The sequence below is a fragment of the Pseudophryne corroboree genome, chromosome 10 (assembly GCF_028390025.1).
Source record: "Pseudophryne corroboree isolate aPseCor3 chromosome 10, aPseCor3.hap2, whole genome shotgun sequence".
Classification (NCBI taxonomy): domain Eukaryota; kingdom Metazoa; phylum Chordata; class Amphibia; order Anura; family Myobatrachidae; genus Pseudophryne; species Pseudophryne corroboree.
The window spans coordinates 278284187-278310319 of record NC_086453.1 but is presented as its reverse complement, the minus strand read 5'-3'; the positions used below and the strand labels follow the sequence as shown (position 1 = coordinate 278310319).

The 26133-nt window shown below is 48.0% G+C and overlaps 1 protein-coding gene across 2 annotated transcripts in view; it reads left to right on the top strand.

Moving 5' to 3' along the window:
* The window catches only part of BUD13 (BUD13 homolog), a 162449-nt gene extending 141749 nt beyond the window's left edge, over positions 1 to 20700 (top strand). For both annotated transcript variants that reach the window (XM_063943284.1, XM_063943283.1), the window contains exon 11: positions 20078 to 20700. In XM_063943284.1, coding sequence (XP_063799354.1) covers positions 20078 to 20171 — 94 coding nt within the window. In that variant the 3' untranslated portion in view covers positions 20172 to 20700. The remainder of the gene's footprint in view (positions 1 to 20077) is intronic.
* Positions 20701 to 26133: the final 5433 nt, after the last annotated feature.

The window sequence follows — 26133 nt, the reverse complement described above, 5'->3', positions numbered from 1 at the left end:
GTGAAAAAGCTTTGGAATCTCCAGATAGAAAAATGCAGATTTCCAAATGGTTGCTTATGGCGTATCCTTTCCCGCCAACGGACAGGTTACGCTGGGAATCCTCCCCTAGGGTAGACAAAGCTTTGACGCGCTTATCTAAGAAGGTAGCCCTGCCGTCACAGGATACGGCCACCCTAAAAGATCCTGCGGATAGAAAGCAGGAAGGTATCCTGAAGTCCATTTATACACATTCAGGTACCCTACTAAGGCCGGCAATTGCGTCGGCCTGGATGTGTAGTGCTGTAGCAGCATGGACAGATACTTTATCTGAGGAACTTGATACCTTGGACAAGGATACTATAATACTGACCCTGGGGCATATAAAAGACGCTGTCCTATATATGAGAGATGCCCAGAGAGACATTAGCCTACTGGGCTCTAGAATAAATGCAATGTCAATTTCTGCCAGAAGGGTCCTGTGGACTCGGCAATGGACAGGTGATGCCGACTCAAAAAGGCACATGGAGGTTTTACCTTACAAGGGTGAGGAATTGTTTGGGGACGGTCTCTCGGACCTAGCTTCCACAGCTACGGCTGGGAAGTCAAATTTTTTGCCATATATTCCCTCACAACCTAAGAAAGCACCATATTACCAAATGCAGTCCTTTCGATCACAAAGAGGAAAGAGAGTCTGAGGTGCGTCCTATCTTGCCAGAGGCAGGGGTAGAGGAAAGAAGCTGCACAATATAGCTAGTTCCCAGGAACAGAAGTCCTCCCCGGCTTCCACTAAATCCACCGCATGCCGCTGGGGCTCCACAGGTGGAGCCAGGATCGGTGGGGGCGCGTCTCCGAAATTTCAGCCACTAGTGGGTTCGCTCACGGGTGGATCCCTGGGCTATACAGATTGTATCTCAGGGATACAAGCTGGAATTCGAAGTGATGCCCCCTCACCGTTACCTCAAATCGGCCCTGCCAGCTTCCCCCATAGAGAGGGAAATAGTGTTAGCGGCAATTCACAAATTATATCTCCAGCAGGTGGTGGTAAAGGTTCCCCTCCTTCAACAGGGAAGGGGTTACTATTCGACAATGTTTGTGGTACCGAAACCGGACGGTTCGGTCAGACCCATATTGAATTTAAAATCCCTGAACAGTTACCTGAAAAGGTTCAAGTTCAAGATGGAATCGCTCAGAGCGGTCATTGCAAGCCTGGAAGAGGGGGATTTTATGGTGTCTCTGGACATAAAGGATGCTTACCTGCATGTCCCCATTTATCCACCTCATCAGGAGTACCTCAGATTTGTGGTACAGGACTGTCATTACCAATTCCAGACGTTGCCGTTTGGTCTGTCAACGGCACCGAGAATATTTACCAAGGTGATGGCAGAAATGATGGTGCTTCTGCGAAAGCAAGGAGTCACAATTATCCCATACTTGGACGATCTCCTCATAAAGGCGAGGTTCAGAGAGCAGTTGCTGATCAGCGTAGCACACTCTCGGGAAGTGTTGCAACAGCACGGCTGGATTCTGAATATTCCAAAGTCGCAGCTGATTCCTACGACGCGTCTGCCCTTCCTGGGCATGATTCTGGACACAGACCAGAAGAAGGTTTTTCTCCCGACGGAGAAGGCTCAGGAGCTCGTGACTCTGGTCAGAGACCTCTTAAAACCAAAACAGGTGTCGGTGCATCACTGCACGCGAGTCCTGGGAAAGATGGTGGAGTCATACGAGGCCATTCCCTTCGGCAGGTTCCATGCGAGGACTTTTCAGTGGGATCTGTTGGACAAGTGGTCCGGATCGCATCTTCAGATGCATCGGCTGATCACCCTATCCCCCAGGGCCAGGGTGTCTCTTCTGTGGTGGCTGCAGAGTGCTCACCTTCTCGAGGGTCGCAGGTTCGGCATTCAGTACTGGGTCCTGGTGACCACGGATGCAAGCCTCCGAGGGTGGGGGGCAGTCACACAGGGAAGAAATTTCCAGGGTCTGTGGTCAAGTCAGGAGACTTGTCTGCACATCAATATCCTGGAACTAAGGGCCATATACAACGCCCTAAGTCAAGCGGAGCCTCTGCTTCGCAACCATCCGGTGCTGATTCAGTCAGACAACATCACTGCAGTGGCTCATGTAAACCGCCAAGGCGGCACAAGGAGCAGAGTGGCAATGGCGGAAGCCACCAGAATTCTTCGCTGGCCGGAGAATCACGTAAAAGCACTGTCAGCAGTGTTCATTCCGGGAGTGGACAACTGGGAAGCAGACTTCCTCAGCAGGCACGACCTCCACCCGGGAGAGTGGGGACTTCATCAAGAAGTCTTCACACAGATTACAAGTCGATGGGAACTGCCACAGGTGGACATGATGGCATCCCGCCTCAACAAAAAGCTACAAATGTATTGCGCCAGGTCAAGAGACCCTCAGGCGATAGCTGTGGACACACTAGTGACACCGTGGGTGTTCCAGTCGGTTTATGTGTTTCCTCCTCTTCCTCTCATACCCAAGGTGTTGAGAATCGTAAGAAAAAGAGGAGTGAGAACAATACTCATTGTTCCGGATTGGCCAAGAAGGACTTGGTATCCGGAACTGCAAGAAATGCTCACAGAGGACCCATGGCCTCTGCCTCTCAGACAGGATCTGTTGCAACAGGGGCCCTGTCTGTTCCAAGACTTACCGCGGCTGCGTTTGACGGCATGGCGGTTGAACGCCAGATCCTAGCAGAAAAAGACGTTCCGGATGAGGTTATTCCTATGCTAATAAAGGCAAGGAAGGACGTGACTGCTAAACATTATCACCGTATATGGTGAAAATATGTTGCTTGGTGTGAGGCCAGGAATGCCCCTACAGAGGAATTCCGGCTGGGCCGTTTCCTTCACTTCCTACAGTCGGGAGTGAATATGGGCTTAAAATTGGGGTCCATTAAGGTCCAGATTTCAGCCCTATCCATTTTCTTTCAAAAGGAACTGGCTTCTCTTCCTGAAGTTCAGACGTTTGTAAAGGGAGTGCTGCATATTCAGCCCCCTTTTGTGCCACCAGTGGCACCTTGGGATCTTAACGTGGTGTTGAGTTTCCTGAAATCACACTGGTTTGAGCCACTTAAAACCGTGGAGTTAAAATATCTCACGTGGAAGGTGGTCATGCTATTGGCCTTAGCTTCGGCTAGGCGTGTGTCAGAATTAAAGAATCCAAAATCACAAAAATGAGGGGGCGCTAGTAAGCTGGCTATGAGACAACTAATCGGAAATGACTGCTGCTTCACAAATTGAGGTGCTGAGCCTCAAAAAAACACAGAAACTGAATATGAAACAAAATGAAGCGCTATCATTTTTGATATAATTTATTTAAAAATTCAAAACGTATTATTAAACATCCTGTGACTAAAAACATGTAAAACTTCTTTGTAATATGCACAAAACACTGTAACAATTTACTGTGACTCACTAGAAAAATGCTACTAATGACAGAATGACATAATGTGACACTCTGCAATAGACCAATTTATTTTGTATAAAACTCCACACTTGTATTCACTGGACAAAAAAGGTCCATCGAATGCTGCCATTGCTCCCACACACAAACACACACTGAGGCACGGATGGGTGCAGGGCGCAGGGGGGCGCCCTGGGCAGCAATATAAAACCTCTAGGCTGGCATTTTAGTTTATATGCGCTGCGGAGGCAATATATATACAAATCCCCCGCCAGTATTGTATTTTTGAGCGGGACCGTAGCCCGCCGCTGGGGGGACGGAGCTTGATTCCACAGCACTGACCAGCGCCATTTTCTCCACTGCACACTGCAGAGAAGCTGGCTCCCCGGACTCTCCCCTGCTGAACACGGTGACAGAGTGTTTAAAAAGAGGGGGGGGGGGGGGCACTTAATTTGGCAGTGAGTGTATATTGAATAATATTAAAGCGCTGTGTGTCTGGGAAATTGTTTTCCAGGATCATTGGCGCTGGGTGTGTGCTGGCATACTCTCTCTCTATCTCTCCAAAGGGCCTTATTGGGGGACTGTCTCCAGATTAGATATTTCCCTGAGTGTGTGGGGGTGTCGGTACGCGTGTGTCGGCATGTCTGAAGCGGAAGGCTCTTCTAGGTAGGAGGTGGAGCAAATGAGTGTGGTGTCTCCGTCGGCAACCCCGACACCTGATTGGTTGGATATGTGGAATGTTTTAAATGCAAATGTGAATTTATTAAATAAGAGATTGGACAAAGTGGAGTCCAGGGAAAATGCAGGGAGTCAATCCTTGCCTTTCACTATATCACAGGGCCCTTCTGGGTCTCAGAAGCGCCCACTATCCCAAGTAGCAGACACTGATACCGACATGGATTCTAACTCCAGTGTCGACTACGATGATGCGAGATTGCAGCCAAAGTTGGCAAAAAGTATTCATTATATGATTATTGCAATAAAAGATGTGTTGCATCTCACTGATGACCCCTCTGTTCCTGACACGAGGGTCCACATGTTTAAAGAAAAGAAACCTGAGGTTACTTTCCCCCCTTCTCATGAGCTAAATGAGTTGTTTGAAAGGGCTTGGGAAACTCCAGACAAGAAATTACAGATTCCCAAGAGGATTCTTATGGCGTATCCTTTCCCGGCTAAGGACAGGATACGGTGGGAATCCTCCTCCAGGGTGGACAAGGCGTTAACGCGCTTATCCAAAAAGGTTGCGCTGCAGTCTCAAGATACCGCAGCCCTCAAGGATCCTGCTGATATCAGACAGGAGACTACCTTGAAGTCGATTTATACACATACTGGTACCTTGCTCAGACCGGCGATAGCGTCAGCTTGGGTTTGTAGCGCTGTAGCAGCTTGGACAGATACCTTGTCTGCTGACATTGATACCCTGGATAAGGATACCATTTTATTGATCTTGGGTCGTATTAAAGATGCTGTACTATATATGAGAGATGCTCAGAGAGACGTTGGCCTACTGGGTTCAAGAGCCAACGCCATGGCGATTTCTGCTAGGCGAGCCCTGTGGACCCGCCAATGGACGGGTGATGCCGACTCAAAGAGGCATATGGAGGTTTTGCCTTACAAAGGTGAGGACTTATTTGGGGAAGGTCTCACGGATCTGGTTTCCACAGCTACTGCAGGTAAATCTACTTTTTTACCTTATGTTTCCTCAAAGCCAAAGAAAACGCCACATTATCAGATGCAGTCCTTTCGGTCGCATAAGTCCAAAAGAGGTCGGGGATCTTCCATTCTTGCCAGAGATAATGGCAGAGGAAAAAATCTGCCAGCTACAGCTAGTTCCCAGGAACAGAAGTCCTCCCCGGCTTCTACTAAATCCACCGCATGACGCTGGGGCTCCGCTGAGGGAGTCCGCCCCAGTGGGGGCACGTCTTCGACTTTTCAGCCACGTCCGTGTTCAATCACCGGTGGATCCCTGGCCAATAGAAATTGTATCCCAGGGTTACAAGCTGGATTTCGAAGATGTGCCTCCTCGCCGGTTTTTCAAATCGGCCCTACCAGCTTCTTCCCCAGAGAGGGAAGTAGTTTTAGATGCAATTCAAAAACTGTGTCAACAACAAGTGGTGGTAAAAGTTCCCCTGCTTCAACAGGGGATGGGGTTCTACTCAACCCTGTTTCTGGTCCCGAAACCGGACGGTTCGGTCAGACCCATTCTGAATTTAAAATCCCTAAACCTATACTTGAAAAGGTTCAAATTCAAGATGGAATCGCTCAGAGCGGTCATCGCCAGCCTGGAGGGGGAGGGATTTTATGGTATCTCTGGACATAAAGGATGCATACCTGCATCAGTGATTGCGCGGAGACCAAAAAAAGTGGGTCACAGGGACCCCTCACTTTTAAAAATTGTGGTCCTACCTGTCCTTTTCTGGGTCCCATCAGAATGAAGGTTTTAATTAGTCTTATTAATGATTCAAATATAAAAACACAAACTTGATTTGGACACTACAAAAGGGGTGCAAGGGGGAGGATGGGGTGACGATGCTGCTGGGCTGTGTAGCATACAGGACACCCCGCACTTTAGATGTAATTAGACATTTTGGTGACCCTGTGGCAGAAAGAGAATTGGTTCTCCCACACCGACACAGAAAACTGCGACAGTGCGCGCCGAAGGCGCGCTGGAATTTTTTAGGGGCGTAGTTTCGTGGGGAAGGGGCGTGGTCACATAATAGTACCAATTCACATTATTCCACACAGTAGTGCCGCTTATACACATTGCACCAGGTAGAACCTCCTATACACACTGAGCCAAGGAGAGCACGTTATACACATTGCGCCAGGCAGAGCACATTATACACATTGCGCCACACGTTGCACCAGGTTGAGCACGTTATACACATTGCGTCAGGTTGAGCACGTTATACACATTGCACCAGGTAGAGCACGTTATACACATTGCGCCACACATTGCACCAGGTAGAGCACGTTATACATATTGCGCCAGGTAGAGCACGTTATGCACATTGCGCCAGGCAGAGCACGTTATGCACATTGCGCCAGGCAGAGCACGTTATGCACATTGCACCAGGTTGAGCACGTTATACACATTGCGCCAGGTTGAGCACGTTATACACATTGCACCAGGTAGAGCACGTTATACACAGTGCGCCACACATTGCACCAGGTAGAGCACGTTATACATATTGCGCCAGGTAGAGCACGTTATTCACATTGCGCCAGGCAGAGCACGTTATTCACATTGCGCCAGGCAGAGCACGTTATGCACATTGCGCCAGGTAGAGCACGTTATTCACATTGCGCCAGGCAGAGCACGTTATGCACATTGCGCCAGGCAGAGCACGTTATGCACATTGCGCCAGGTAGAGCACGTTATACACAGTGCGCCACACATTGCACCAGGTAGAGCACGTTATACATATTGCGCCAGGTAGAGCACGTTATTCACATTGCGCCAGGCAGAGCACGTTATTCACATTGCGCCAGGCAGAGCACGTTATGCACATTGCGCCAGGTAGAGCACGTTATTCACATTGCGCCCGGCAGAGCACGTTATTCACATTGCGCCTGGTAGAGCACGTTATTCACATTGCGCCCGGCAGAGCACGTTATTCACATTGCGCCAGGCAGAGCACGTTATTCACATTGCGCCAGGCAGAGCACGTTATTCACATTGCGCCAGGTAGAGCACATTATACACATTGCGCCAGGCAGTGCACGTTATTCACATTGCGCCAGGCAGAGCACGTTATGCACATTGCGCCAGGCAGAGCACGTTATGCACATTGCGCCAGGTAGAGCACTTAACAATTATATGATTAAAAAACAGGACAACATTATTAAATAATACATTTTCTATATGTAATGGGTTTACGGTGTCGCTATAATAGAGCCCCAGACTGGATTTAGACACTACAAAAGTGTTGTGGGGGAGGGAGGGTGACAATGCTGCTGGGCTGTTATCATATCGGAAGTATGCGTTCAGGATCCTCGCTGTCGGGATCCCAGCAGCCGTAATACCGATGCCGGAATCCTGACAGCCGCCACAATACCAACGCTGGCATCCCGAGGAGATCAGGATCCCGGCAACGATATCCTGACAGTCAGGATCCTGAAGGGAAGTATGCACTGCCGCCACTGGTTTAGCGTGCGGGTGGGTGGGGGGGGGGGGGGGGTTAGGATATGGTGTTGGGGAGGTTAGGGTTAGGCTGCAGAGAGGGGGTATAAGTGTTAGGCACTAAGACGGTGGGATAGGTTTAGGCTGCGGTAAACGGAGGGTTAGGGGTGGGAGGTTAGGGTGCCCTCTGCACTCGTCACTCTTGTCGGCTTTGCTGCGATCGGGATGCTGGTGTCGGTATACTAAATGCCAACATCCTGACCAACGACTTCGGACACTTGGTACAACCAATGGATTTGAGTCATGCTGCCTGTAATTTATGTGCTGACTGATCAACTTCAGTGACACTCACTGTGCTGGCTGCCTTTACAGTAACCAGCGGCAACCAGCGGTAACCAACAGCAACCAGCAGTAACCAACAAAGGCAGCCAGAACAGTGAGTGTCACTGAAGTTGATCAGTCAGCACATAAATTACAGGCAGCATAACTCGAATACAGTGGTTGTATCAAGGGTCCTGTATGCTGCACAGACCAGCAGCACTGTCACCCTCTCGCCTCACCCCCACTCCATACCACAAAAATGTTGCGTTTAACACCTGTTTGCCGGCGCCATGCAGCCCCCATCTCCGCCATCCCACCGATATGAGCAGCCCCCCAGCCGCCACCGCAAGTCCAGCTCACCCTTCCGCACAGCACGCACAGTCCGCGGTCACCGGCGTTCAACTTCCCCCGCAGCACAGTGTGTAGCGCGCCGCAGAGCCGTCCTTGCTCTCTGTCCAGCCCCCGTGAAGCTGGAGCGGGTGATCGGCGGGAAGGGGGGGCGTCCTCGCTCTCTGTCCGGGGGGAGGGGGGGGGGGGGGGGGGCGCCGCCACAAGAAGACTTAAACAAGATACAGGAAGCTTAAATAAGATGACAAGCTTCAGCGGAGCGCGTCCCCGGGGACTCACACAGTTTAGAAAAGTGAGTCCCCGGACCACAGATCAGGGTAAAATACGCGCTATAGCGCGTATTTGCGAACATTGCTGCATGTCCCCGTATATCCTCCTCATCAGGCGTTCCTGAGGTTTGCTGTACAGGATTGTCATTACCAGTTTCAGACGTTGCCATTTGGGCTTTCCACGGCCCCGAGGATTTTCACCAAGGTAATGGCGGAAATGATGGTGCTCCTGCGCAAGCAGGGAGTCACAATTATCCCGTACTTGGACGATCTCCTGATAAAGGCGAGATCGAGAGAACAGTTACTGAAAAGCGTAGTACTCTCCCTGAGGGTGTTGCAGCAGCGCGGCTAGATTCTCAATCTGCCAAAGTCACAGTTGGTTCCAATGACCCGATTGCTTTTCTTAGGCATGATTCTGGACACGGAACAAAAAAGGATTTTTCTTCCAAGGGAAAAAGCCCAGGAACTCCAGATCTTGGTCAGGGACCTGTTGAAGCCGAAAAGGGTGTCGGTCCATCAATGTACTCGAGTTCTGGGAAAAATGGTAGCGTCTTACGAGGCCATTCCCTTCGGCAGGTTCCATGCGAGGACTTTTCAGTGGGACCTTCTGGACAAATGGTCCGGATCCCATCTACATATTCATCAGAAGATCAGCCTGTCCCCCAGGGCCAGGGTATCTCTCTTATGGTGGCTGCAGAGTGCTCGCCTTCTAGAGTGTCGCAGGTTCGGCATTCAGTACTGGGTTCTGGTGACCACGGACGCGAGCCTCCGAGGATGGGGAGCAGTCACACAAGGAAGAAACTTTCAGGGACTATGGTCAAGCCAGGAGGCTTATCTACACATCAACGTACTGGAATTGAGGGCCATCTACAACGGCCTCTGTCGGGCGGAGACTCTTCTTCGGGCCTGCCTGTTCTAATTCAGTCAGACAACGTCACAGCCGTGGCTCATGTAAACCGCCAGGGCGGAACAAGAAGCAGGGTGGCGATGGCGGAAGCCGCCAGGATTCTTCGCTGGGCGGAAAATCATGTAAGAGCCTTGACGGCTGTATTCATTCCGGGAGTGGACAACTGGGAAGCAGACTTCCTCAGCAGACATGATCTCCATCCAGGGGAGTGGGGACTTCATCAAGATGTCTTTACAGAGATTGCAAGTCAGTGGGGACTTCCTCAAATAGACATGATGGCGTCACGCCTCAACAACAAGCTTCCGAGGTATTGTGCCAGGTCAAGGGACCCTCAGGCAGTGGCAGTGGATGCCCTGGTGACACCGTGGGTGTTTCAGTCGGTCTATGTGTTCCCTCCTCTTCCTCTCATCTCAGAAATATTGAGAATCATAAGACGGAGTGGAGTACAGGCAATTCTCATTGTTAAAAATTGGCCTCGTAGGGCCTGGTATCCGGATCTGCAGGACATGCTCACAGAAGATCCGTGGCCTCTTCCTCTCAGAGAGGACCTGTTCCAACAGGGGCCCTGTCTGTTCCAAGACTTACCAAGGCTGCGTTTGACTGCTTGGCGGTTGAACGCCGGATCCTAGCTGGGAAGGGCATTCCGGATGAAGTCATCCCTACTCTGATAAAGGCTAGGAAGGAGGTGACAGCGAAGCATTATCACTGTATCTGGAGGAAGTATGTCTCTTGGTGTGAAACCAAAAATGCTCCTCCGGAAGATTTCCATCTGGGTCGGTTTCTCCACTTCCTACAGACTGGAGTGAATATGGGCCTAAAATTAGGCTCCATGAAGGTTCAGATTTCGGCCCTATCCATTTTCTTTCAGAAGGAATTGGCTTCTCTCCCAGAAGTCCAGACTTTTGTAAAGGGAGTGCTGCACATACAGCCTCCTTTTGTGCCTCCAGTGGCACCATGGGACCTTAACGTGGTCTCACTGGTTTGAGCCTCTTCAAAAGGTGGAATTAAAGTATCTCGCTTGGAAGGTGGTCATGTTGTTGGCCTTGGCATCTGCAAGGCGAGTGTCCGAGTTGGCGGCTTTGTCACACAAAAGCCCATATCTGATTTTCCATGTGGATAGAGCTGAGTTGCGGACTCGTCCTCAATTTTTGTCTAAGGTGGTTTCCTCTTTTCATATGAACCAACCTATTGTGGTGCCTGTGGCTTCCCGGGACTTGGAGGATTCCGAGTCCCTTGATGTGGTCAGCGCTGTTTGTCCCGTATGCAGCCAACAAGGTTGGCGCTCCTGCTTCTAAGTAGACTATTGCTCGCTGGATCTGTAACACGATTCAGCAGGCTCATTCTACGGCTGGATTGCCGTTACCTAATTCAGTAAAGGCCCATTCCACTAGGAAGGTGGGCTCTTCTTGGGTGGCTGCCTGGGGCGTCTCGGCATTACAGCTTTGCCGAGCGGCGACTTGGTCGGGTTCAAACACTTTTGCTAAATTCTACAAGTTTGATACCCTGGCTGATGAGGACCTCGCGTTTGCTCAATCGGTGCTGCAGAGTCATCCGCACTCTCCTGCCCGGTTTGGAGCTTTGGTATAATCCCCATGGTCCTTACGGAGTCCCCAGCATCCTCTAGGACGTAAGAGAAAATAAGATTTTAAACCTACCGGTAAATCTTTTTCTCCTAGTCCGTATAGGATGCTGGGCGCCCGTCCCAGTGCGGACAACATTCTGCAAGACTTGTATATAGTTATTGCATACATAAGGGTTATGTTACAGTTTTCATCAGTCTTGACTGATGCTGTTTGTTTCATGCTGTTGTTCGTATATTCCAGGTTATACGGTATGGATGGTGTGGACTGGTATGAATCTTGCACTTAGATTAACAAAATCCTTTCCTCGTACTGTCCGTCTCCTCTGGGCACAGTTTCTCTGGCCATGAGAGCGGAAAAATCTAATTTCCTACCATTGTCTACACAAATTCCTGATTAGAAATACTCAGGATATAGTCTTTACACCTCAGTCCTTTTGAGGCCGTGCTACAAAAACAGCCACATACAGGACATGTGGTAGAGGACGTGGTTTCAACAAACCACTAATTGTCGTCAACACGTATACGGTTAGGGTACTGCCGCCTACTGCAAGGCATCGCTAACCAAGTTTTCAGTAGCTTTTACAGAACGCTAAGCCCACTGACAGGCCAGTGCCATAATGGGTTTCCAGGCCATCACCGATCGTCAGTTGTGGGCATCCACAGTTGGGTGGATCTGCAATTTTGGGTTCTCCGCTTACAAAATACAGGTCGATTGTCTTCCACCATTGCAATTTGCAATTCAGGTCTGCCTGGCTCAGAAGACAAGACTGCGGATCTTGAGACCGCGATACATCGATACTGACCCTAAGGGAGGTCAATCAGTACGTAGTTTACTACAGATTCAAAATGGAATACCTGCAGTTGGTGAATGCAGGTTGAAATCCACAGTAATTCTGAGTTTCGACAAAAATGAGTACTTAGACGCATCAGGCCTACTTATGTTTTGCAGTAAAAACCATTTTCACTTTCAGGCGCTACCGTTTGGCTTCGTATCGGCGCCTCGGGTGGTCACGAGTACTGGCTGTCATGATAGCTCATCTCAGATCTCTGAGACTGATAACCGTTCCGTGCTTTGCAGATCTGCTCAACAAAGCTCCGTCTCAACACTTATTCCTGCAACGTGTCTTACTAACGTACAATGGCGTCGTTCAGCACGGTTGGATTGTCAACCTAAAGAAATCAAGCTTCATTCCGCCACAAAGGATTCATGCATAGGAATGATTCCGTGGATAAACGGATTTACCTGTCTGAACACAACACACAAAGTGTTCGTCATCGCGTGCAGTTAGTACGCAATCCACGGACAGTCTCCATCCATTTGGGCATTCGACTGTTAGGAAGGAGGGTGGCATCTTTCGATGGACTCCAGTTCGCAAGAGTTCACTCATGTCATTGTCACCTGGATGTTATTGCACGCATCTACAGATTCATCAGATAGTGCGGTTGTCTTCAAGGGCCAGAGTATCACTACTCTGGTGGCTCCAAATACACAATCTCACCGCAGGGAAAATATTCGGCGTCTGGAATTAGATAATTCTAAAGACGGACGCGAGTCTCAGAGGTTGGGAAGCTGTGGTCCCAAATTATCAACTTCACAGAAGATTGCTGTCAATAAAATGTCCTGGAGCTCAGGGCAATTTGCAACGCGCTGCGGCAAGCGGTGCACATGCTCCAGGCTCAGACTGTCCAGGTGCAGTCAGACAACGCGACGCGGATCGCATACATCACCAAACAAGGAGGAATTCGAAGTAGCATGGCAATGTGACAAGTGCTCGAATCCTCAATTGGGCCGAGCGTCACCAAGTGATATTGTCGGCAGTGTTCATTCTGGGAGTGGACAACTGGGAGGCAGATTATCCCAGCTGTCAGGATTTTCATCCAGGAAACTGGGCATTAAATTCAGAAGCGTTCCTGATGTTGGTCCGGGATTGGCCTCCCTAGTCATAGGCAGGCTACAGCCGCCTACATCAGTGTCAGACCATTCCACACATTCTTTGGGAACGTCATGGGCAGCAGGTTGTGGAGTTTCTACGAAACAACTTAAACGCGCTGTTACAAGGTCATGAGTGCATGTTCGTCAGTGCACACGTTTGTGCGCTGTTACAAGTTTGATACGTTTACGGCATCAGCATCTTGCTTTGGCCGTCTAGTGTTACAGGTGCCAAACAGCTCTCCCGCCCAAGGGGGAAACTTTGGTACGTCCCAAGAGTACTCCAGTGACCCCTAGTGGATGAAAAAGAAAATAGGATTTTGGTACTTACCAGATAAATCCTTTTCTTTGAATCCATAGGGGGCACTGGACGCCCACCCAGAGCAGTTTACCTGTCTTGTGGTAAGTTCAGTGGATCTTATGGTAACACATGAACACCGAGGGCTACGATGTTACGGTGATATCTATTATGGTGTCATCTGTTTAGTTGTTAGTTATGTTATGTGTCAACTTTAGTGTTGACTGATATATTATAATGTTATATGTAATTCTCTATAGTTCATCCTCTCTATCGCTCCTGTTCGGCTCAGTAAAAATACTGAAGGCTTTATGGGAGTATGGAGGGAGTGACCAGTTACTAATTTAAATATTTAAATGTGCGATTCCCGGCTACGCCCCGTCCATATCCCAAGAGTACTCCAGTGCCCCCTATGGATTCAAAGAAAAGGATTTATCTGGTAAGTACCAAAATCCTATTTTCTCTGACGTCCTAGTGGATGCTGGGGACTCCGTAAGGACCATGGGGAATAGCGGCTCCGCAGGAGACTGGGAACAAAAGTAAAGCTTTAGGACTACCTGGTGTGCACTGGCTCCTCCCCCTATGACCCTCCTCCAAGCCTCAGTTAGATTTTTGTGCCCGAACGAGAAGGGTGCACACTAGGTGGCTCTCCTGAGCTGCTTAGTGAAAAGTTTAGTTTTAGGTTTTTTATTTTCAGTGAGACCTGCTGGCAACAGGCTCACTGCATCGAGGGACTAAGGGGAGAAGAAGCGAACTCACCTGCGTGCAGAGTGGATTGGGCTTCTTAGGCTACTGGACACCATTAGCTCCAGAGGGATCGAACACAGGCCCAGCCATGGAGTCCGGTCCCAGAGCCGCGCTGCCGGCCCCCTTACAGAGCCAGAAGCAAGAAGAGGTCCGGAAAATCGGCGGCAGAAGACATCCTGTCTTCACCAAGGTAGCGCACAGCACTGCAGCTGTGCGCCATTGCTCCTCAGCACACTTCGGTCACTGAGGGTGCAGGGCGCTAGGGGGGGGGCGCCCTGAGCAGCAATAAAAACACCTTGGCTGGCGAAAATACATCACATATAGCCCCCAGGGCTATATGGATGAATTTTAACCCCTGCCAGAATCCATACAAAAGCAGGAGAAAAGTCCGCGAAAAAGGGGCGGAGCCTATCTCCTCAGCACACTGGCGCCATTTTCCCTCACAGCTCCGTTGGAGGGAAGCTCCCCTGGCTCTCCCCTGCAGTCACTACACTACAGAAAGGGTTAAAAAAGAGAGGGGGGCACTAATTAGGCGCAGTATTAACAATACAGCAGCTATAAGGGGAAAAACACTTATATAAGGTTATCCCTGTATATATATAGCGCTCTGGTGTGTGCTGGCAAACTCTCCCTCTGTCTCCCCAAAGGGCTAGTGGGGTCCTGTCCTCTATCAGAGCATTCCCTGTGTGTGTGCTGTGTGTCGGTACGTTTGTGTCGACATGTATGAGGAGGAAAATGATGTGGAGGCGGAGCAAATTGCCTGTAATAGGGATGTCACCCCCTAGGGGGTCGACACCTGAGTGGGTGAACTGTTGGAAGGAATTAACAGTGTCAGCTCTTTACAAAAGACAGTGGTTGACATGAGACAGCCGGCTACTCAGCTTGTGCCTGTCCAGACGTCTCATAGGCCGTCAGGGGCTCTAAAGCGCCCGTTACCTCAGATGGCAGATACAGACGCCGACACGGATACTGACTCCAGTGTCGACGGTGAAGAGACAAATGTGACTTCCAGTAGGGCCACACGTTACATGATTGAGGCAATGAAAAATGTTTTACACATTTCTGATAATACGAGCACCACCAAAATGGGTATTATGCACGGTGAGGAAAAACTACCTGTAGTTTTCCTGAATCTGAGAAATTAAATGAGGTGTGTGATGAAGCGTGGGTTTCCCCCGATAAAAAAGTTATTGGCATTATATCCTTTCCCGCCAGAGGTTAGGGTGCGTTGGGAAACACCCCCTAGGGTGGATAAAGCGCTCACACGCTTGTCAAAACAAGGGCTCTACCCTCTCCTGAGATGGCCGCCCTTAAGGATCCTGCTGATAGAAAGCAGGAGGGTATCCTAAAATGTATTTACACACATACTGGTGTTATACTGCGACCAGCAATCGCCTCAGCCTGGATGTGCAGTGCTGGGTTGGCGTGGTCGGATTCCCTGACTGAAAATATTGATACCCTAGATAGGGACAGTATATTATTGCCTATAGAGCATTTAAAAGATGCATTTCTATATATGCGTGATGCACAGCGGAATATTTGCCGACTGGCATCAAGAGTAAGTGCGTTGTCCATTTCTGCCAGAAGAGGGTTATGGACACGACAGTGGTCAGGTGATGCGGATTCCAAACGGCATATGGAAGTATTGCCTTATAAAGGGGAGGAGTTATTTGGGGTCGGTCTTTCAGACCTGGTGGCCACGGCAACAGCTGGGAAATCCACGTTTTTACCCCATGTCGCCTCTCAACATAAGAAGACGCCGTATTATCAGGCGCAGTCCTTTCATTCCCATAAGGACAAGCGGGCAAAAGGTTCCTCATTTCTGCCCCGTGACAGAGGGAGAGAAAAAAGGCTGCAGAAATCAGCCAGTTCCCAGGAACATAAGCCCTCTCCCGCCTCTGCCAAGCCCTCAGCATGACGCCGGGGCTTTACAAGCGGACTCAGGCACGGTGGGGGCCCGTCTCAAGAATTTCAGCGCGCAGTGGGCTCACTCGCAAGTAGACCCCTGGATCCTTCAGGTGGTATCTCAGGGGTACAAATTGGAATTCGAGACGTCTCCCCCTCGCCGTTTCCTAAAGTCGGCTTTACCGACGTCTCCCTCCGACAGGGAGGCAGTTTTGGAAGCCATTCACAAGCTGTATTCCCAGCAGGTGATAATCAAGGTACCCCTCCTGCAACAGGGAAAGGGGTATTATTCCACACTGTTGTGGTACCGAAGCCGGACGGCTCGGTGAGACCGATTTTAAATCTAAAATCTTTGAACACTTACATACAGAAGTTCAAATTCAAGATGGAGTCACTCAGAGCAGTGATTGCGAACCTGGAAAAAGGGGACTACATGGTGTCTCGGGACATCAAGGATGCTTACCTTCATGTCCCAATTTACCCTTCTCACCAAGGGTACCTCAGGTTTGTGGTACAGAACTGTCACTATCAGTTTCAGACACTGCCGTTTGGATGGTCCACGGCACCCCGGGTCTTTACCAAGGTAATGGCCGAAATGATGATACTCCTTCGAAGGAAGGGAGTTTTAGTTATCCCTTACTTGGACGATCTCCTGATAAGGGTAAGATCCAGAGAACAGTTGGAGGTCGGTGTAGCACTATCTCAGGTAGTGTTGCGGCAGCACGGTTGGATTCTCAATATTCCAAAATCGCAGCTGGTTCCGACGACTCGTCTTCTGTTCCTAGGGATGATCCTGGACACAGTCCAGAAAAGTGTTTCTCCCGGAGGAGAAAGCCAGGGAGTTATCCGAGCTAGTCAGGAACCTCCTAAAACCGAGCCAAGTCTCAGTGCATCAATGCACAAGGGTTCTGGGAAAAATGGTGGCTTCCTACGAAGCAATCCCATTCGGCAGATTCCACGCAAGAATTTTCCAGTGGGACCTGCTGGACAAATGGTCCGGGTCGCATCTTCAGATGCATCAGCGGATAACCCTGTCACCAAGGACAAGGGTGTCCCTCCTGTGGTGGTTGCAGAGTGCTCATCTTCTAGAGGGCCGCAGATTCGGCATTCAGGACTGGGTCCTGGTGACCACGGATGCCAGCCTGCGAGGCTGGGGAGCAGTCACACAGGGAAGGAATTTCCAGGGCTTATGGTCAAGCCTGGAGACATCACTTCACATAAATATCCTGAAGCTAAGGGCCATTTACAATGCTCTAAGCTTAGCAAGACCTCTGCTTCAAGGTCAGCCGGTGTTGATCCAGTCGGACAACATCACGGCAGTCACCCACGTAAACAGACAGGGTGGCACAAGAAGCAGGAGGGCAATGGCAGAAGCTGCAAGGATTCTTCGCTGGGCGGAAAATCATGTGATAGCACTGTCAGCAGTATTCATTCCGGGAGTGGACAACTGGGAAGCAGACTTCCTCAGCAGACACGACCTCCACCCGGGAGAGTGGGGACTTCACCCAGAAGTCTTCCACATGATTATAAACCGTTGGGAAAAACTCGACAGGTATTGCGCCAGGTCAAGGGACCCTCAGGCAATAGCTGTAGACGCTCTGGTAACACAGTGGGTGTTCCAGTCAGTGTATGTGTTCCCTCCTCTGCCTCTCATACCCAAGGTACTGAGAATTATAAGATGGAGAGGAGTAAGCACTATATTCGTGGCTCCGGATTGGCCAAGAAGGACTTGGTAACCGGAACTTCAAGAGATGCTCACGGAGGATCCGTGGCCTCTACCTCTAAGAAGGGACCTGCTCCAGCAAGGACCCTGTCTGTTCCAAGACTTACCGCGGCTGCGTTTGACGGCATGGCGGTTGAACGCCGGATCCTGAAGGAAAAAGGCATTCCGGATGAAGTCATCCCTATCCTGATCAAAGCCAGGAAGGATGTAACCGCAAAACATTATCACCGCATTTGGCGAAAATATGTTGCGTGGTGCGAGGCCAGTAAGGCCCGACGGAGGAAATTCAACTGGGTCGATTCCTACATTTCCTGCAAACAGAAGTGTCTATGGGCCTGAAATTGGGGTCCATTAAGGTTCAAATTTCGGCCCTGTCAATTTTCTTCCAAAAAGAACTAGCTTCAGTCCCTGAAGTTCAGACGTTTGTAAAAGGGGTACTGCATATACAGCCTCCTTTTGTGCCTCCAGTGGCACCTTGGGATCTCAATGTAGTTTTTGGGTTCCAAAAGTCACATTGGTTTGAACCACTTAAATCTGTGGAGTTAAAATATCTCACATGGGAAGTGGTCATGCTGTTGGCCCTGGCCTGGGCCAGGCGCGTGTCAGAATTGGCGGCTTTATCCTGTAAAAGCCCTTATCTGATTTTCCATTCGGACAGGGCGGAATTGAGGACTCGTCCTCAGTTTCTCCCTAAGGTGGTTTCAGCGTTTCACCTGAACCAACCTATTGTGGTGCCTGCGGCTACTAGGGACTTGGAGGACTCCAAGTTGCTAGACGTTGTCAGGGCCCTGAAAATATATGTTTCCAGGACGGCTGGAGTCAGAAAATCTGACTCGCTGTTTATCCTGTATGCACCCAACAAGCTGGGTGCTCCTGCTTCTAAGCAGACTATTGCTCGTTGGATTTGTAGTACAATTCAGCTTGCACATTCTGTGGCAGGCCTGCCACAGCCAAAAATCTGTAAATGCCCACTCCACAAGGAAGGTGGGCTCATCTTGGGCGGCTGCCCGAGGGGTCTCGGCTTTACAACTTTGCCGAGCAGCTACTTGGTCAGGAGCAAATACGTTTGTAAAATTCTACAAATTTGATACCCTGGCTGAGGAGGACCTGGAGTTCTCTCATTTGGTGCTGCAGAGTCATCCGCACTCTCCCGCCCGTTTGGGAGCTTTGGTATAATCCCCATGGTCCTTACGGAGTCCCCAGCATCCACTAGGACGTCAGAGAAAATAAGAATTTACTTACCGATAATTCTATTTCTCGTAGTCCGTAGTGGATGCTGGGCGCCCATCCCAAGTGCGGATTGTCTGCAATACTTGTACATAGTTATTGTTACCAAAAATCGGGTTATTGCTGTAGTAAGCCATCTTTTCTAGAGGCTCCTCTGTTATCATGCTGTTAACTGGGTTTAGATCACAAGTTATACGGTGTGATTGGTGTGGCTGGTATGAGTCTTACCCGGGATTCAAAATCCTTCCTTATTGTGTACGCTCGTCCGGGCACAGTATCCTAACTGAGGCTTGGAGGAGGGTCATAGGGGGAGGAGCCAGTGCACACCAGGTAGTCCTAAAGCTTTACTTTTGTGCCCAGTCTCCTGCGGAGCCGCTATTCCCCATGGTCCTTACGGAGTCCCCAGCATCCACTACGGACTACGAGAAATAGAATTATCGGTAAGTAAATTCTTATTATTTTCTTGCTGTCTTCTGTGCTTTTCACTCATGTACTGTACTTGCATAATTAGACAGCATTGCTTTATATATAGAAGTTCCTCTGCATTGGGTATGGCAGTATCCTGACAGCAGCTTTTTGTTTCATTGCCCATGTGCCTGGTGATACAAAGACCTGCTGAACAAGCATGGGCGTTAGATTGAAAAAAAAAAAAAAACCCAAAACATTTTTTTTTAGCTACAAACAAATGGAGCACACCAGTTAATTTGGGCGTGATACAAAATCCTGGCTGTTGGAATGCCGGATGTCACGGGACCGACACCAGCAGTCCGACAATTAGAATGCTGACGGAGATGGGTAATTATTTTACACCTCCCCTGTCCCTCACCCTAACCCGCCTTGTTTGGTGGTTAGGGCTAAAATAGTGGGGGTGGCGGCTAGGGCTAAGACTCGGGAGGTGGTGGCTACTGCTAACCCCCCTCTAGTGTCTAACCTTAAACAGCACCCCCCGGCTCCTAACCCTAAGAGTGGGCCAGATATTTACCTTTGGGTCGTCAGTGTTCCGGCGCAGAGATTCCGAATGGTGTCAGGATTCCGGCGTCAGTCACATGACCGCCGGCATCCCAACTGCCGAGATGCTAACCGCATTCCGTTAATTCATACCATCCAAAGGTGGAATACATACTGAGAGCAGCAGGTACTGGATATTGCGTTGTATGCACAGGAGCAGATGTCCAGAATGAAATAATAAAAAGAAAAGTAGTAGTTTATTTTTATTTTTGTATGTAAAATAGAAAAGTCTTAATTCTGAAATCTGTGAACTCATTTCTTCCAGCCTGTTGTGACATTTTGCTTGTCCCCAGGTCCAATGGATTTGAGAACAAGTACTTTGCCAGAATATCCGAAAAGAAAGCTGTACAGGAGTCTGCTTACAAGTGGAGCGTGGAAGATATGTGAATTCTACCATTGTCTATGGTCATATCTTTGACAGGACATTAAACATTCTTACATTCTTTGTATTGTGCGAGGCCTTGTGTGTCAGCTGCCAAACCAGCAACAACTGAAGACCTGATCTTTATGTGATGCAATGTATTGGCAGCGGACAATATGGGAACAGATCTGGCAAGTATTTCTTATAAGCAATCACTGAGCACTACGAGTAAAAAGTATTTCTTCATTCTAGAACCTGTCTGCCCTTAGAAACATGTTGTAGTAGACCCTGCCTTGCTGTCTGCACTGATGGACTGCTTATTGGGATATGTTCCAAGCTACAGTATATACCCCGTGGGTACGCAATGCTGCGTGGGTTCCTCTGAATTCTATGAGGACATCAGTCTGTAGGTTGCTGATCGGAAAACAAAACTTCAGGTTTTTCTTTTTATTGTATTTACCCTAACACCAATATTACCAAATGAAAATGGTTTCCCTTGTCTTGTAATAAATGTCTGTATGAAATTAAATGTTTCTTTATTTGTACTCAACATAATGTGTAGACTATTTTTATTGCTTAAAGCTTACATGTACTTCTAATCCCCTGGTAAAATTGTTCCACTTATTGTCAGCTCTCAGATTTCTGTTTCATAGTTTAATTAAAAAAACAGAACAACAAACTTAGCTGATCATATTGTGAAATTAATCTGTCACGTTTTATAATGTCCCCTGTGAAGCGTATGGAAATACCCCACAATAAATTTGCACCACAGTTGACTGAAAATGACTAGTTACACTGCACAAAACTGGGAGAGCTCGTTAGTTTCTCTGATAACGTCTTAGTATAAAAAAAATAAGGAACTGGTAAATACTCAGGATGTTATTCTCATCAGTTCTTATTATGTCATTCTTATAGCAGTACTTATTGTCACAGCACTGTACAGAGAATATATTCATTTATGTCAGCCCCTGCCCTATTGGCACTTACAGTCCCTAACATACAATAATGTAGATGCCATTCCTGTAAATGTGTTCCTATCCTCACATCTAGGTTACATTTCTCTTACGAAATTTGATCGTACCCAAAAAATATTAAATGTCATAAGGACAAAACAAATTTACAGTTCAAGAGGCTTTTCCATTGTTTCTCACTTTCGGACCTCAAATCCCCCCTTACAGTCCAGGTTTTAAGAATATACATGCTTAAGCACTGATGGTAAATTAAGTTGACTGACGTACTAATTAAGGGGGAGATGTAGTAAATCTTGGAGAGTTATTAAGTGGAGCGAGAGAAAGTTCCAGCCAATCAGCTCCTAACTGCCATGTCAGACTGTGTTTGAAAAAATGACAGATGGGAGCTTGTTGCCTGGTACTTTATCTCCACTTTATCACTCTCCAAACCAGCACTATTATGGGGCTTTGAGGATCAAGTTTGGGAACCACTGAGCTAGTCTGTTATGAAGAGACACACACCTTTTTTTTTTTTTTTTTTTTTTAGCAACCTATATGGCCAGGACAGAGATCAGACTTAAAAAATAAAGTATATAAAATTGTTACTAAGTGACTAGTGCTACCATACAGTATGTGCTTTACATGTCAGAAGATGCAAATAATTCACACATAAGGCACAACTAGTATACATGGGAATGGCATAGAAGTATACATATTTGCTCACATACTGCCATCAGGCTACCTCCCGCTTGCTTGCACCTCATGTCATCTGTCGCCCCTTCCCACTAGATTGTCAGCTCTTCAGAGAGGGCCCTCTTTCCTTTTGTTGTCAAAGCACTCTTCTCGACACATTTCACTCGCAGCTCTCTCCTACTCAGCAACCATCTTTACCCGCTTTTTCTCCTGCTGGTAAAGGCTCATCTCTATCTATGGCCGCCAGCCCCAAGTAGTACGATGATTACTCCCTCGCTACTTACATCTAAGCTGTATTATGTTTTGAGAATTGTGATGCTCTTTGTTACCTGTAGTCTATTTTTGTTTATTTACAGTAATGCTAAGTTTTGTCTCCCTGTACTGTCCTTTGTATGGCGCGTAAGTGGCTGACTACTGTCCTTTTCCCTGCAATGAAGACCATAAGGGACGCATGGGTCAGGGAGGTCATCTCTCAAGGATACACCCCCGCGTTTCGAAAAATGTTCACCTCAGTGGTTCTTCACCATGGCTCTTCGAAGGGATCCAGAAAAGGCAGAAGCGCTCAGGAAGTCAATACTCTCCCTTCTAGCCTCCTGTGTTATTGTCCCGGTTCCCCCAAAGTGGTCAGGGCTTTTGATACCATCCTTTTCTGGTACAGAAGCAGGTTGGCTCATACCGCCCTATTCTAACTTTAAAATCCCCGAAGACTTCATGGCATCTCTGGACATTCATGATGCTTACTTACACCAAATAGATATAGCCCAGCACCTATTAGTAACCAAATACCTGCCGCCTTTCAACGGGTATAGCCAAACCGTAAGAAAATCAAGAAAAAGTGGTTGTGAAAAGCGCTGGTATTTAGTAAGACAATGATATTAAATTCAAATTCTTTTGTTTTATTAAAACTCACTGTTATGCCAACACATATTACATTAAAAAAAATATACATATAATAATAATAAACATCACCGGCCAGAGATACCTATAAAACAATGCAGTACAATTATTCTTTAAGTAGTTCCCTATTCCAGGGATACACAATAGCACTTGATTCAAGTAGCAGCTGAAACAATGTGTCTCTTACTTCACTATTACTTTGTAGCCTGATGTTATAGTGAAAAAAGCTGTTAGTTTGGCCACAAGGTTCCAATCATTCTGTTGTTAATCCTCCATATATATCATGGTCATAATTAAGTGATTAGTAACATGAAATAAGTATAGAGACTTGTATAAAGTTCATCAAGCAGGCGGTTAGTGTAATTGGCAGCAAACAGCATAAATGGACTATTGTATATTCCCTTTAACCAGGAGCCACTCCAAATCTGATTTTCCAGGCCACTGGTGTCACTAAGCAAAGTGAAGGCCTTATCTGGAAGAAGACAAGTTGTACTGAGGGGCTTTCCCCTGATTTCATAAGGATGTCCGCCAGCACTCAGTACACAGCATGTAGTCTGTAATCACAGCCGCTGTACGGAGCTCGTCCCCGCTCCGAGTGCGCTCAGACAAAACTGCGCTCCAAAGGTGCCGCTGTGTAGCGCTTATCCAAGCTAAATTTGTCCCTTTGTGTGTGCCGCGGCCGCCTGCAGTGTATACACTGACCAGCTCTCTGTTCCAGGTGTCCAGATGAGCGTGTCCCCGCCTACAACGTCAGCGGCTTCCTCAGATCCACTTACACATCCCTATTCGTCCCAGCCACTGATGCTTCCCCAGGTTTGCCATTCAATCAGACAATTATCAGTTTCAAGCATTACCGATTGATTTGTCACTGCATCTCGAGTGTTTACCAAAATCATGGCTGTCATGACAGCCCATCTACATCACAGAGGAATCGGAATATTGACTTATTTAGACAACCTCCTGATGGCCCAGTCGCCGGAGGATTTGGAACACCAAGTTCAGGTGACAGTGGATCTTCTACAGTATCGCGGTTGGAGTATCAATTGGCGCAAGTCGTCTCTATAGCCTTCACAGGAAATGTTGCACTTGGGAGCACTAATGGATTCTCGTCAGCGAGTCATCCTCCCATGGGACAAGATCCTAAAATTCGAACCTTCTTAAAGCATTGCCGGGTGTCCATGTCTGCATGCGAATTCTAGGTTCAATAGTGGCCACTTTCGACACGGTGGAGTATGCTCAGTTTCACTCCCGTCCTCTACAACTGCTGGTTCTGTCCGAGTGGAATGGGTCATTTCCTCACCTCAGGACACAGATAATTACTCTACAGGAAGGTTCGCCACTCTTTACCATGATGGCTTCTTCAGGCCAACCTCAGTCAGGGTCGCCCCTTCTGGATTCCAGATTGGATTCTGATCCCCACTGATGCCAGCCTTCTGGGGTGGGGAGCAGTCTGCTGGGATCAATCTTATCAGGGATGCTGGTCACTGCAAGAGAGCAGACTTCCCATCAATATCTTAGATCTCAGGACAATCTTCAAAGCACTGAGCTCGGCTCAGTCTCTACTCAGCAGCTGCCAAGTCAAGGTACAATTGAACAATGCGACAGCTGTCGCATACATGAACTGTCAGGGCGGCACTTACAATCGCAGTGCAATGGCAGAAGTAACTCGTATCTTCCAATGGGAACAGCATCATCCGCCTGCCATCTCGGCAGTGTTCATCATGGAGTTTTCAACTGGGAGGCAGATTTCATAAGTCGGAAATAAAGAATATGTAAGTGCGCAGTCAGCAGCAGCTGGTAAGGGGATGGTCAGTTCCCCAATATACGAAAGAAGAAAAAACACGGTACCAGCGCTGGCTGTAGAAATTATAAAAAGACGGTTTGCTGAATATAAAATAACAATTTATTAAACCATTAAAAACCAGGAATCGATTCCTATAATCTAATAAATATCACTTGTGATCATAATCTCTCCCTGGATGAGATAGATTAAAAGTCCACTGTTCTCTGAGACATATGTTGTTAAGGCTAGGACAATCTCCAGATGGCACTCACTGTAGCAGAAATAATTACCAGTTCCACAGTAGATGTATATGATAGCATCAGCTTTAGGAAGAGTCCATTGCTAGCTGCAGGTGTGGATCGGTCTTTGTTTGTAGTAATTTCCCAGTGATAGGAGCAGTGTCCAATTGTGGCCAAAAGTGTCAGAGTCCCAATGTAATGTCGGAGAGTGGTATCCAGGTGGGTAAGTAATCTCAACGCGTTTCGCTGGCAACAGAGTGATCCAGCTTCCTCAGGATGCTCCTGAGGAAGCTGGATCACTCTGTTGCCAGCGAAACGCGTTGAGCTTACTTACCCACCTGGATACCACTCTCCGACATTACATTGGGACTCTGACACTTTTGGCCACAATTGGACACTGCTCCTATCACTGGGAAATTACTACAAACAAAGACCGATCCACACCTGCAGCTAGCAATGGACTCTTCCTAAAGCTGATGCTATCATATACATCTACTGTGGAACTGGTAATTATTTCTGCTACAGTGAGTGCCATCTGGAGATTTTCCTAGCCTTAACAACATATGTCTCAGAGAACAGTGGACTTTTAATCTATCTCATCCAGGGAGAGATTATGATCACAAGTGATATTTATTAGATTATAGGAATCGATTCCTGGTTTTTTAATGGTTTAATAAATTGTTATTTTATATTCAGCAAACCGTCTTTTTATAATTTCTACAGCCGGCGCTGGTACCCTGTGAGATTTCATAAATTGCTAGGACATACACTCAGGAGAATGGGCACTCCATCCGGAGGTGTTTCAGTTGTTGGTCAGCCATTGGGGCCTTCCGGACATAGATATGATGGCATCTCTGCACAACCATCAGGTGGCGAGGTACTGTTCCAGAATATGGGATCCAGAAGCTTTTCTAATAGGTGCTCCAACTCCATAGATGTTTCCACTCATTTGCATCTTCCTTCCAATCCAGATTTTGCTGCGCAAGTTCTCTGCAAGTTCAGATGAGAAGAAGGCATGTTTAATTCTGGTGGCTCCAGATTGGCCTCGTGAGGGTGGTAGGCGGATCTACTGACTCTCTCCATAGACGTTCCGTACGTCTACCCCGGCATCCGGATCTCCTATTTCCGTGTCCTTGCCTTCATCTAGATCCAGACCGTCTCGCTTTGAGGGGGTGGCTCTTGAGACATCCATCCTAAGAGCGAATAGTTTTTCATACTCAGAGCCAAGAAGCATTTCTCAGCCAGATTTTATCATCCTGTATGGAAGAATTTATTTGGGTAGAGCTTGACTAGAGGTTTCAACCCATGTTCATTTTGACCTTTGCGTTTGCTGGCTTTTCTTCAGACAGGTCTTGACCTGGGGCTACAACTGTCATCCTTTAAGGTCCAGGTCTCAGCCCTGTCTATCCGTTAGCTCAAATGCCAG